The sequence below is a fragment of the Empidonax traillii genome, unplaced genomic scaffold, assembly GCF_003031625.1.
Source record: "Empidonax traillii isolate 1590-97213 ecotype Southwest subspecies unplaced genomic scaffold, ASM303162v1 scaffold870:size258474, whole genome shotgun sequence".
Classification (NCBI taxonomy): Eukaryota; Metazoa; Chordata; class Aves; order Passeriformes; family Tyrannidae; genus Empidonax; species Empidonax traillii.
In genome coordinates, this window is record NW_020956063.1 from 158,541 (window position 1) to 172,909 (window position 14,369).

The window sequence follows — 14,369 nt, forward strand, 5'->3', positions numbered from 1 at the left end:
GAAGCAAGAATGTGAGAAGTTTCCCTCTTGCAACAATCAATGTTACATGATTGGGAATTCAAGCAGGGCAGCACTGCATAAGAGTCTGGATGGGTAAAGGTGTCATGGGGCTTGATGAGATCAGCACAAGGTTTTTTAGGGATCATTGTAGTCAAGGGGCGAGCCTTTCCCCATGTACATTCCTGGTTTGAAGTGGACACAAAGAAAGCCTGCAGAACGTCTCATAGGAAGACCTGTGATAAGGTGACAGAGTTGCACCAAATGGAACATTTTGAAAGGTCTTTAGCTCCTCAAACTATTCAAGCAGTAGTCCTAGTAGGCTCACACTTGGCTAGGATATCCAAAAGTTCAGCAGGGATTTAACTGGCCTCCGCTAAAAGATTGAGTTTTGAGCCAAAGCAGGCCTTCAATTTTCAAATACAGCCATGAAATTTTGTAATTTTGAACTAATTGTATGAAATGAAATATGAAATGAAATGCTGCTTTTTACAGTCTTTGCAGCAGCACTATTAAACTGTCTCAAGCTGCTTCTCACATGAGTTTTAACATAACAGCTCAACTCAACTATGTGCCAGCATAAACCTTAAAGGTCACTTGACAGATGAAAGTCCAGCAAGAAACACAACATAGTCCATTCACACCAGATGCAGGGCAATGTATCCTATGCCCCAGCAGCAGCAGAGGTTAGCCTGAGCACTGCCATATTAACACAGCTGGGCCACTATCAGCCCCTGAGCTAGTCAATCAGCAGAACACCACGCCATGCTGAGATGCACCAGATATATCCTCATGGTAGCATTTCCCTTAGTGCTTTCCCCTAGTGCTTTCATCCATGACAACTTCACTTAAATCTCTCTAAGCAGCCCATGCTCAGCATCATGAAGAAAATGCTTTCAAGCTAGGGAGTGCTACTTTCTAAGAAACATTTATATAAAATCATTCTTCTTCTGAACCTGCTACGTAGTTGTACCATGACCCAATCATGGACTTGATAGCCCAGTGTTACACTGTGAGCATCACTCACACATGCACTGAACTAAGGGCCACTTCAAATTGACTAGTAGACATTACATTCAAAGGTTCACTCTGGTCCCAAGGTGACCAGGCTGTGCATGACTCCTCCTGAAGCTGGACTCCCGCTCTGGTTCTTCCTGCAGTTGGAGTACCCCAAATCCAAACCCCTTCATCATAGGCTGACTGCTGCAGGAAATTGTTTCCCAACATTTCTTGTCTCATCACACAATTTTGTAGGATATACTCAAATTAAAAATGTACTTGAAAGTCATAAAAACAACAACTAGTTGTCTAAGTATCACAGTAGAGGAAGACCCCATACACCAGCTTAGGGGATCCAAGAATCCCCTAAAACTGCCAACACTCATGACATAATGCTTCAGCTGGAGCTGCTTGCTGCACTTGCAGGTGTGAGAAAGGTTCCATCCCTGTCTACAGAAACAGCATTTCTTACAACATTTAGATTTAACTCTGCAACCATGAAGCTGACATTTAAACACAAACGGCTAACCGCTTTAGCTATGGCTAGAGATGTTTAGTACCTTCAATACTTCCAGAAGTTTAAAGACATAGGAAACTTTCTCACATATCTGAGAAAAAAAATTAATTAGCTTAAGAAACACTTTACCTCATAAATGTTGGGGTGCCACATTTTGGTCAGGAATCTGAAGGTAGGTGGTGAATATGGATAGTCAATAGGAAATTTAATGTGAGCCTGGAAAATAAAGCAAAATATTTTAATTATGAAACAGAACAAAGAGATCAACAAGAACCATTGCAGTGAAAACACTGAAAAAAAATTTCCTTTAAGTCCATTAAATATTTTTTTATATATATCAGTGCCCATGTGGACCCACAGTATAACTCTACACAATTTCTTATGAGCAAAACACGAACTGAACAAGAAAACTAAACACCAGGCCTTATCTGGGCTGGTAACACTCAGAAAACAAGCCACAAGGCATTTACCAAGTCCTAATTCAATCAGTACTATCCAAGAACTGTTGTTCAACAGATTCGAGAAGTTAGAACTCAAGATATAATTGCTGTCTTGCTAGGTTCAGATGCAGTCTAAAAACACCTACTAAGGTGAAAGGACCTGTTCTACATTTGCCAGTGCAAAGGTTTTCAATTACTCTTTCTCTGTGGGGAAAAAAAAAATTAAATACACGCCCAATTGAGATCGTAGAACCATAGAATTAACTGGGTTGGAAGAGACCTCCTAGATCATCAAGTCCAACCCTTGATCCAACCCCACTGTGATTATTAGATCATGGCACTCAGTGCCACATCCAGCCTCGTCTTAAAAACCTCCAGGGACGGTGAATCCACCACCTCTCTGGGCAGGCCATTCCAATGCCTGATTACCCTCTCTGTAAAGAACTTCTTTCTAATATCCAACCTAAACCTCCCCTGGCAGACCTTAAGCCTGTGCCCTCTTGTCCTACTGCTGATTGCCTGGGAGAAGAGACTGACTCCCATCTGGCTACAACCTCCTCTCAGGTAGCTGTAGAGAGTGATGGAGTCACTCCTGAGCCTCCTCTTCTCCAGTCTTAACAACCCCAGCTCCCTCAGCTTCTCCTCACAGCACTTGTGCTCAAGTCCCTTTACCGGCCTCGTTGCTCTTCTCTGGACCTGCTCCAGCACCTCAATGTCTTTCCTGAACTGAGGGGTCCAGAACTGAACACAGTACTCAAGGTGTGGCCTCACCAGTGCTGAGTACAGGGGCAGGATCACTTCCCTGGTCCTGCTGGTCACACTGTTCTTGATGCAGGCCAGGATGCCATTGGCCTTGGCCATCTGGACAAACTGCTGGCTCATGTTCAGCCTCCTGTCAATCCAAACTCCCAGATCCCTTTCTGCCTGGCTGCTCTCCAGCCACTCTGTCCCCAGCCCGTGGGGCTGCTGGGGGTTGTTGTGACCAAAGTGCAGCACCCAGCACTTGGCCTTGTTGAACTTCATCCCATTGGAATCAGCCCAACTCTCCAGCCTATCCAGGTCCCTCTGCCTTCCAGCAGGTCGACACTCTCTCCAAACTTGGTGTTGACTGCAAATTTGCTAATGATGGACTCAATCCCCTCACCTAAATCATCGATAAAGATGTTAAACAGGACTGGGTCCAGCACTGATCCCTGGGGGACACCACTGGTGACCAGATGCCAGCTGGATGCAGCCCTGTTCACCAGCACTCTCTGGGCCTGGCCATCCAACCAGCTCTTAACCCAGCACAGAGTGCATCTGTCTAAGCCGTGGGCTACCACCTTTTCCAGGAGTATATTATGAGAGAGTGTCAAAGGCTTTGCTGAAGTCCAGATAGACTACATCCACAGCCTTCCCCTCATCCACCATGCGGGTCACCTGATCATCAAAGGAGATCAGGTTGGTCAAACAGGACCTGCCCTCCTAAACCCGTGCTGGCTGGGTCTGATCCCTTGTCCATCCTGTAGGCGCTGTATGATTGCACCTAGGATGATTTGCTCCATAACCTTGCCAGGAACTGAGGTCAGGCTGAAAGGCCTGTAGTTTCCCAGGTCCTCCTTGCAGCCCTTTTTGTAGATCAGCGTGACATTTGCCAACTTCCAATCCTCTGGGACCTCCCCAGTGAGCCAGGACTGTTGGTAAATGATGGAGGGCGGCTTGGCAAGCTCTTCTGCCAGCTCCCCCATCGCCCTAGGATGGATCCCATCTGGTCCCATGGACTTGTGTGGATCCAGGTAGCTCAGTAAGTCACTGACTATTTCCTCCTGGAACACAGAGGGGCTATTCAGCTTCCTGTCCCTGTCTACCAGCTCCAGAGGCCAGTTGTCCTGAGGGCCACCTGTCCTACTGGTGAATACTGAGGCAAAGCAGGTAAGTACCTCAGCCTTCTCCTCATCCCTGTTAACTATGTTCCCCCCCCAGTCCAACAATGAATGGAGGTTTTCCTTGCCCCTCCTTTTGTTAGTAATATATTTATAGAAACACTTTTTGTTATCCCTAACAGAATAGCCAAATTGATTTCAAATTGGGCTTTTGTCTCTCCAATTTTCTTTCTGCATGACCTAGTTATATTCCTAAACTCATCCTGAGTAACCAGTCCTATTTTCCATAGTCTGTAAGCTCTCTTTTTATCTCTGATTTCCTTCACAATCTCCCCATTCAACCAAGCTGGTCGTCTACCCCTCTGGCTTGCCTTTTGGCACACTGGTACAGCCTGTTCCTGTGCACTCAAGACTTCCTTCTTGAAACACGTCCATCCCTCCTGTACCCCCTTGTTTTCAAGGGTTTTTTCCCAGAGGAAAAGTCTGGACCAGTCTTCTGAACAGGCCAAAATCTGCCCTCCGGATGTCCAGTGTAGAGGTTTTATTGGTGGCCTTCCTTGTATCCCTGAGTATTGAAAACTCTATTTTTTCATGGTCACTGTGCCCCAGATGGCCTCCGACTGCTACATCTCCCACCAGCCCCTCTCTGTTTGTAAACAACAGGTCTAGTGGGGTCCCACCCCTGGTAGGTTCATTTACCAGCTGGAGCAGGAAATTATCCTCTATACGCTCTAGGAATCTTTTAGACTGCCTCTCCTCTGCCATGTTGAGTTCCCAGCAGATATCCGGCAGGTTGAAGTCGCCCACAAGAACAAGGGTTGGCAATTTTGAGACATCTGCCAGCTGCTTGTAGAATAATTCATCCCTTTCATCATCCTGGTTGGGTGGTCTATAACAGACTCCCATTAGGATGTCAACCTTGTTGGCCTTCCCCCTGATTCTGGTCCACAGGCACTCAACCTTATCGTTGGTTACCTCAAGTTCTACAGAGTCAAGAGACTCTCTAACATATAGAGCCACCTCTCCACCTCTCCTACCCTACCTATCCTTTCTGAAGAGCTTGTAGCCATCCATGGCAGCACTCCAGTCATGCGAGTCATCCCACCATGTTTCTGTGATGGCAACTATGTCATAGTTTTCCTGCTGCACGATGGCTTCCAGCTCCTCCTGTTTGTTGCCCATGCTGCGTGCATTAGTGTATGTGCACTCCAGCTGGGCTGCTGATTTTACTCAACTCAGGCTTTTCATCTCTGGGCTTCTCTTTGGAGAGCCTGGTTTCAACCCCTTCCCCTTCAAACCTAGTTTAAAGCCCTCCTGATGAGCCCCGCTAACTTATGGGCTACAGTCCTTTTGCCCTTCCTAGATACATAAAGCTTATCTGATTTAAGAAGACTTGGTACTATGGAATTTGCCCCATGGTCAAAAAAACCAAAATTTTGACAGTGGCACGAATCCTTTAGCCACCTATTGATAAGGTAGGCTTTCCTACTCTTTTCCTCATTCATCTCCTCATTCATCCCAGCAAGTACAGGAACTGAGGCAAATACTACCTGTGTGCCTGTCCCATGAACTGATCTACCCAGTGCCTTGAAATCCTTTTTGATTGGCCTGGCACTTCTTCTATTAATATCATCACTGCCAGTCTGGATTACCAACAGTGGATAGCAGTCTGAGGTCCGAATTAGCTCAGGAAGTCTCCTACCAATGTCCCTCACCCTCTGGGAAGGTAGCATACCTCCCTGTGGTATGGGTCTGGTTGACATATAGGGCTCTCAGTTCCCCTCAAAGGGGAGTCACCTACTACAACTACCCTTCTTTTTTTTCTTATAGCTGTAGTTGTAACCTGTGTGGTAGACAGGGTGCAACTTGCAGACAGATCTTCCTCTTGCCTGACCTCTACTTGACTTTCCGAGTCTAGGGCCTCATATCTGTTGTTCAAGGGCACCCAGGGAGGTGATGGGGGTCGAGAGGGTGTTCTTTTACCTCTCCAGACAGGGACCTGTTTCCATTCCGCCCCATCTACTCGGTTTGCTCCATCTGCCTGATGGCAGGAGGGGCAGAGTGTCACTGTCTCCTGCTGGACTTCCTTGGGGGTCAAAAGGGTGCGACTCCACCAGTCTATTTCCTTTTCACTTTCCCTAATGCTTCTCAGCCTCTCTACCTCTTCCTTGAGCTCTGCTAGCATGCACAGCAAATCATTCACCTGCTCACATCGCACACAGGTGCCTCTCACAATGCCCTCTGGCACTGCTGCCAGGGTCAAAAAGTCTGCGCAGCCAGAGACCTGAATGGCTGCATCCTTCTTGGAGGGTTCTGTCTGTGTCAACACACTCCTAGTGGTAAAAGTAGTGATGGCTTTCATTTTTTTCGAAACCATTACTGGCTTTAGTTGAAATGTGAGGGGAAAAAAAAAAAAAGCAGCAGCTCACCTGAGAGACCTAGGAGGTGGCTGTGCCCTCCCTGTCTGTTCTCCCTACCTGTGCAAACTGACATGCCACACCCCTGTTCACCGTGTTCCTTGGAGACGTTTATATAGCCCTCTGTAGCACCAGATAATGAGCCTGTCCCACCCCTCTCTCACCTGAGTCGGTTCCCAAGGAGTGGCCAAGCCCAGGCAGGAATCCAAAGGGTTGGGTTTTTTTTGCCTTTTTTGTGCTAGTTAAACTGGTCCATCTACCTGTGTTCCTGAAAGTTACTTAATTTCTTGCCACAAGCATTTCCAAAGTCTGAATACCATCTGTTTGTTTAATAAATCAGCATAACTTGATGAACCAAATATTAATGGTCAATGACATAAACGTTACCTTCCAGTGCCTCTGAGGTCAGTAGCCATCTGTGGGGCAGGAGAATGTCATGGGTTTTAGTAGCGGGGGGATGGGGGGGTGGGGGCTATAAGTTAGTTGTGGGAAGACTGCAGAAATCCCAGAACTGAATATTAGTTTCTCTGTGCCATCCTGACATTCACAGCAGTCAGAAAAGCCAGCCAGTAGGAAAGAAAGCCGAATCTGGACTGGTTAATGCCAAAAATGTTCCCCTCAAAGGAGGACTAACACACCACTTTCTGCACTGTGGAGCACAGATCCTACCCTTGGCACTGCTCAACCCTCCAAGAAAGTCCCACCAGTCTAATGTGGCATTTCCAGAGAAGCATCTCCTGGCACCTGCACTACAACTAGTCTCACACGCAACTTACAATACAAAAAAAGACCCCAAAGATAGGTCACATACAATGAGAGCAAAATCCTGGGTCACCCTCTTCCACTTAAGCACCTAACCATGCAACTGGGATGCAGGGTACTGACCTTGTTCAGTAGGACAAGCTATAGGAAGTTTTATTTCCAGAAACAGAAGCAGGCAAACAGAATGGATTAAAGAACCATTGAGGACCTGGTTACCATTTTACTTAGGTTGGTGTATGCTTTTGCCTTGCAACCCAAATTTTATGAGGCCAGAGTGCCAGCTAGCCAGAAAAAGGTTTTTCTGATCACCTTTATAAAACAAATTCAGCAGCTCACATGGCTTTCTGTACATGCCTGCTCATGATACTGACTGTATGTGGGTATGTTACAGCAGCACTGAGTCCTCACTTCACAGTCATTTGCCATAGCACGCTCACAACCAAAAGATTTATGATCCACACAATCCTAGCCTGCAGTTTAAGGTCAGTTACACCAATGGCATGGCTCCAAGAGCAGCAAATTAATGCCTATTGTCACCACACCACCACAGAAGAGAGCACCTACGGCAGCAAGGACATGCCTGGCTCTACATGCCACACTGCACTGGGAGCAGAGCAGAGATTTACCCAGGGCAGAACACATTCACTTCAGCTGAAGTGCTTGCATTGTGTAAGCTACAGATTCCTCCAGACCACTGGGGTTTTCCCAGGGAAGCCCATTCCTGTGCTTATGTGCAGTTTCATGAGATCTAAGACATAATAAAACAACCTAAGGACTGAGATAAAAAATGCAAAAACCAACAAAACTCAGGGTTGAGCTAACTACAAATTTTCTTGGCAGAACCTGACGACACCTATGTGTCTTCTACACAGGTATAGCTTCTAGGCAATCAAAAAAAAAAAAAAAAAAGATGCAGCAGCCATGATTACAGGCAATTTTTTTTCACCATAAAGCCCAATTCTATGTTGAGACAAAAAGACCAAATTGGGCAATAAACTTATTTTTTTTTAAATAAAGCAGTAGCTCACAGAAAGGTTTACAGCCTACAGTTTCACTGTTGTAAGGCAAATCAGCTATCTGAGCTTAATTCAGCCAGGCTGCTAGGTACTAGAGAGAGGCAGAGTTTTAGGGCAGCTTGTTGTTAGGTCAGCTACAGCCAGACAAACTAATTTAGGAGGACTAAACATGCAACTCAGTCCCCCACCTACAAGTACCCAACCATTACTGCATTCACCATATGTTTGACTCCTCTAGCTGAGCTTAAACTGAAGAAATCTTATTTCAGTGTCCTGATTTTAGCTGCCTGCTCACCATAGCTCTTTGACACCACTGAACATAATAGCCAGGGAGGTAGAGATGACAGTCATCAACCCATTCCCCCCTTCCCCAGTTTATAACTAGTCATCCTTATAGTCCCTAGAAAAAGAATAAATTCTCCTGATATTATACTCAATAGACCATCCAGGCAGAAGATTCAGCCCTTTATAGGCATTTACAGCTATTGCACAAGAACTTCAACTTTTAAGTTACACCATGAGGCGTATTTCAAGAATATTGCTACTAGCACAGTCACTGTGTTTCCTATTTTACTGCCTTACTCCCTGGCATCCTCATTAGTGCCTGCACTTCAGGTTTGTTATTTTTCTTCTATTTGGATAGGGAAAAGCCATAGTGAAATCTATATATGTCAGAAAAATAAAAGTCTTACTAGATACCATGCTATTTGACTGAAAATACAAACCTAAATGTTTCTACCAACCACCTAATTAAGTCCTGATTCAGTCACTATGAATAACTACTACAGTGACTTGACACTTACATATTAATATCATCTCCCTCTCAGCAGGGAGCAATAATGCAGGCAGGACTCCCTCCTAGCTTCAGTTGTTTGGAAATTCAGCACTTATTCCAGCCTAGCTGTATATAACACTTCTATAGTTAAACACCGATTTCTTCTACTCTTCTCAAGCTAACAAAACCTACATCCACGAGCAGCAAGAGTAGGAATAGTAAATCCATCCTATCTGCCCACTGCAGAGAGGCCACAGGGAGTAGAGCACACATATCCTGGAAAGCCACCAACATCACAACTGACCTGATTTGGGGAAATCAGGAACACCAGCAGCTTTTACAGCTGCCAACAAAAACTGCAGCTGCTCAGCATTTTTGGAAGCACCAGTTAAATATAAATATCATTTTAAAATATCACTAGCTTAATGCAAGCCCTATGAAAATGTAGCATCAGTGAAACTGAGCATCCTTTGAAAACTATATTTAAGTTCAGGTAAGAAGGAAGCATTTGAGGTTTTAAAGTATTTTGTGCTTTTTTTTGTAATGATCTGCTACAGCTAGTCCACAGACAAGATCCTACTGACTATATGTGCAAGTACCACCAAGGTCTCCTACAGATCACCCACTCTGCTCCAGTAAGAGTTACAGCGCTTGCAGACAGCACAAGGCCTCCTCATCTTTCTTTGTAACAGGCATAACCAGGCTTCTTGCTATGCACATCATCACTTCCTGTAGCTGCACGCCTAATGATGGCTTCTGACAACATGCTGCTAAACTACACCACACATTTAATATGCAAGAAATTCAACAAGAACAGGAACTACAGGCCACTACTAGGTTAAGTGTTAATATCTAATCCCATAAAATTCCCTTTACTGCTTTGAGTGCATCAAGCATTTATGCAATTCATCTAATGGATTCTCCTCTTCCACATAAAGCCTGGATTAGTGCATTCAATATTAAATACTATGTGCCAGAAAACATATTCAGTAAGTACTAGCCTGTTTCTCACATCAGTGAGGTAGGTTCAAAGTGCCCTGATATCGTGCAGCTTCAGAACCTGCAAAGCAGCATTATAGCTAGCCACACTGTGTTGTTGACTATTTGACAAAGTAAAAATGAATGGAGGACCAACATTGCTATTTCAGCTCCAGTTATTATGACTTAGGACCAAAGTAATTTCTTGTGTCAGAGCTGAGCACTAACCTGGTGATTTAGTCAAGAAGCAAAGTTAACTTACACAATCAGAGACTGGTTTGACAGGCAGGAGCCCATTCTTGTTTCACACTAAATCATATCTTGTACACACTTCCTAATTTAGTTATCTGGGGCAGTACTAAAAGCTGTCACTTCCAATGGAAGACTCCTCTGGTATAATTTGGGTTTTTTCTTTTACCAAAACTTCTTTGAGCAGCAAGTTGTTATTAAATATTTCTCTGTTATGCTGGTTTTGGCAGGGATAGAGTTAATTTTCTTCACAGTGGATAGTATGGGTTAGTATGTTTTGGATTTGTGCTGAACACAGCATTGATAGTATAGAGATGTCTTTGTTATTGCTGATCAGGGCTTGCACAGTGTCAAGGCCTTTTCTGCTTCTCACAATACCTTGCCAGTGAGTAGTCTGAACAAGAAGTTGGGAAGGGACATAGCTGGGTCAGCTGACCCCAAGTGACCAAAGGGATATTCCAGACCATATGACATCATGCTCAGTATATAAGCTGGGGGAAGAAGGAGGAAGGGGAGGACATTTGGAATGATACCATTTGTCTTCAAAAGTTACCATTACATGTAATTGGGCCCCGCTCTCCTGGAGATGGCTGAGCACCTGCCTGCCCATGGGAAGTAGTGAATTAAATCCTTGTTTTGCTTTCCTTATTAAACTGCCTTTATCTCAACCCATGAGTTTTCTTGTTTTTACCCTTCCGATTCTCTCCCCCATGCCACTGGTATGTGAGTGAGTGAGTGGCTGCGTGGGGCTTGGCTACTGGCCAAGACTGTCTATGTAGCTATGTTCATAAAGTTGAGACTGTTGTTAAATCACTCAACCCCAACTAAAGCAATAAGCCTGCAATATGAAAGTCAAAGTTACAATTACACCATTAAAGATAGGGTGTTCACCCACATATTACTATTTCTATTCCTTAGATCTGAAATCAGGACTAACAATAGACATGAAGCCAGAGTTGAGCTGAATGATAAGGGAGGGATTCACTACAACCCTGTTAAGCTGGTTTGCATTCAAGCTCCTATGATTTCATAAATTCACATTCCTGTTGACTGGGCCATCTCTCAAGGGAATCAGATGCCACTCGCTTGCTCCCCCCGCCACTTCCTACTCCAGGGATGGACTTGAGAATTGGAGGCACAAAAGGTGAAAATCACAGAATCAACTAGGTTGGAAAAGACCTCTGAGATCATCGAGTCCAACCTATGATCCAAAACCACCTTGTCAACTAGACCATGGCACAAAACAAGACAAAACCCTAAATTGCACAATATTATTGAACTGTTAAGAGTCTCAATTAGAGCTTTGGCCAGTACAAATGATATGTTTAACTAATTTAATTACTTCAAAACACAAACACCCACCTTAAATCAAAAATCAAAACACAGAGGCACATCACTGAGGCCCACGGAGCATTATAATCATAGAATCAACTAGGCTGGAAAAGACCTCCGAGGTCATCAAGTCCAACCCTTGATCCAACTCTGCTGTGGTTCCCAGACCAGGGCAGTGATGCCACATCCGGTCTCACCTTAAACACCTCCAGGGACAGAGAATCCACCACCTCCCTGGGCAGCCCATTCCAATGGCTGATTACTCTCTCTGTAAAGAATTTCTTCCTAATATCCAACCTAAACTTCCCCTGACAGAGCTTAAGTCTGTGCCGTCTTGTCCTACTGCTGGTTCCTGGGAGCAGAGAACAACCCCCATCTGGCTACAATCTTCCTGTCAGGGAGTTGTAGAGAGTGATGAGGTCTCCCCTGAGCCTCCTCTTCTCCAGGCTAAACAACTCCAGCTCCCTCAGCCTCTCCTCACAGCATTTGTGCTCAAGTCCCTTTACCAGCCTCGTTGCTCTTCTCTGGACCCGCTCCAGCCCCTCCATGTCCTTCCTGAACTGAGGGGCCCAGAGCTGGACACAGTACTTGAGGGGTGGCCTCACCAGTGCTGAGTACAGGGGCAGAATCACTTCCCTGGTCCCACTGTCCACACTCTTCCTGATACAGGCCCAGATGCCATTGGCCTTCTTGGCCACCTGGGCACACTCTGGTTCATGTTCAGCTTCCTGTCAGTCCAGACTCCCAGGTCCCTTTCTGCCTGGCTACTCTCCAGCCACTCTGTCCCCAGCCCATGGGGCTGCTGGGGGTTGTTGTGGCCAAAGTACAGCAGCCGGCACTTGGCCTTGTTGAACCTCATCCCGCTGGAATCAACCCAACTCTCCAGTCTGTCCTGGTCCCTCTGCAGAGCCCTCCTGCCTTCCAGCAGATGGACACCCCCCCAACTTAGTGTCATCTGCAAATTTGCTAATGGTACACTCTATCCCCTCATCCAGATAATCCATCAAGATATTAAACAGAACTGGGCCCAACACTGATCCCTGGGAGACACCACTAGTGACCGGCCGCCAACTGGATGCAGTGCCATTCACCAGCACTCTCTGGGTCCTGCCCTCTAGCCAGTTCCTAAGCCAGCACAGAGTGCCCCTGTCCAAGCCTTGGGTTGCAGCTTTTTCAGGAGTATGCTGTGGGAGATGGTGTCAAAGGCTTTGCTGAAGTCCAGATAGACCACATCCACAGCCTTCCCCTCATCCACCAGATGAGTCACCTGATCATAAAAGGAGATCAGGTTGGTCAGACAGGACCTGCCCTTCCTAAACCTGTGCTGTCTGGGTCTGCTTCCTTGTCCATCCTGTAGGTGTTGTGTGATTGCACTTAGGATGATCTGCTGCATAACCTTGTCAGGCACTGAGGTCAGGCTGACAGGTCTGGAGTTTCCTGGGTCCTCCTTGCATTAAGCTGCTACTTCTCATGCTGCAAAGTACTTGTCTTGGCTGGGGGACAAAAGCAGCAGTTGCCAGCCCAAATCTGCTATGGTACTAGCTCCTGCAAATATATATTTAACAGCTGCATTACACCAGGCAGACAACTATCTCTTACACTAAACATCTGCTTAATCCAACATTATTTTTCAATGTGTTACAAAGTTCAAGTTGTTGTTCTAAATATGGGTTCTACCCCACGTGAAAGAAGACAACCCACACAAGGTTACTTATTTGATGTCTGCACAGAGATGGGTGCTGGGTGGTGAATCCACAAAGCCAGCACACACTCAGTATGCCAGCTACCCACTTTTATACACTTGAAACAATAAAAGATCAATACTTCCCCTATACATCACAATCTAAAGCTATAGCCATTGGCTGTAGTTTCCTTCATCTCCATTTAAAGATACAGTAAACAAGTATTTTATCAAGCATGTTCTATGCAAACACAAAAAGGTTTATGTGAGTAAGGAGCAATTACAGCAAATGGGCGGGTATTTTACTATGTTAATGACTAAAGGTTATCACAAAGTTTAAGTAAAATTCCTCTTTGGCTTCAACAGCAGTTAGTACCATTATGGCAATTAGTCCTATTATTCTCCTAAACCAACTCCTCGAGTCTGGAAACCAAGACGTAAGCCACTCCCATACTTCAGCAAAACCTAAGGATGTACTTTGTACTTAATGTAATATTTTTACTTTCCTTATAACATTTGTCATTATTATTTCTAGGCTTAAGCAAATTATTTTTTTATAGATTATCACTATAACTATAGGTAACAATATCACTAATACACAAAAGCAATAACGATAGTCCTTGAGGATAGTCGATTGTGTAGATTGTTAATAAAAAGTACCAAATGGGGTCCTTCTCAAGCTCAAATGTAGACACAGTCTCCAGGTTTGAAATCATGCATCAGAGAGTGCATAGGAAGAAAAGGCTACTGGTAAAGATACCTGTATGGGGAGGATAATACCCAAGAAAGAGACAGCAAATAATTTTTTATAATTTTCTCCGCTTTTTAGCGGCATTTGGTCAGTTTGATTTCCCATATCAGTGATAGGATATGGTTTTCCATGTAATACTACAAACAGACTTAGTTTAAATTAGACACAAGTGTTTTACTGAGGATGAGTTATGACGAAGACCCAAACTCCTCCCTCTAAGCAATTGTAAATCCAAAATTAAGAGGTTACAATTGAGGGGAAAAAAGGTGTGGAAAAAGGGAAAAAAATAACAGCCCTTTATTAAAAGATATATGTGTATTGGCAGAAACAATGAAAGAGAACAAGTAAACAATACTCCTATACCCACAAATAATCCCCTTCAAAACAAACCAATAAACAAAGGTAAACAGTCCAGTTTGTGCCCTTTGGTGCAATTCTAACCACAGTCAACAGGGGGCACTGTTGGATCACCAGAGATGCAGATCCTGCAGTACTTTGTGCTGGTCAGCAGGGGTCGCTGTTGGATCACTGGTCATTGCTGCATCAGGGCGACACCCTCCTGGGTGTATTGGAGAAACCGAAAATGCATTTAC

General features: G+C 44.8%; 1 protein-coding gene across 1 annotated transcript in view; it reads right to left on the reverse strand.

Annotated features, from left to right (window-relative positions):
• The window catches only part of LOC114067151 (ubiquitin-conjugating enzyme E2 R2), a 110,370-nt gene that overhangs the window by 32,686 nt on the left and 63,315 nt on the right, over positions 1-14,369 (reverse strand). Inside the window, exon 2 of the mRNA XM_027902417.1 lies at positions 1,643-1,729. Within this exon, the coding sequence (XP_027758218.1) occupies positions 1,643-1,729 (87 nt within the window). The remainder of the gene's footprint in view (positions 1-1,642; positions 1,730-14,369) is intronic.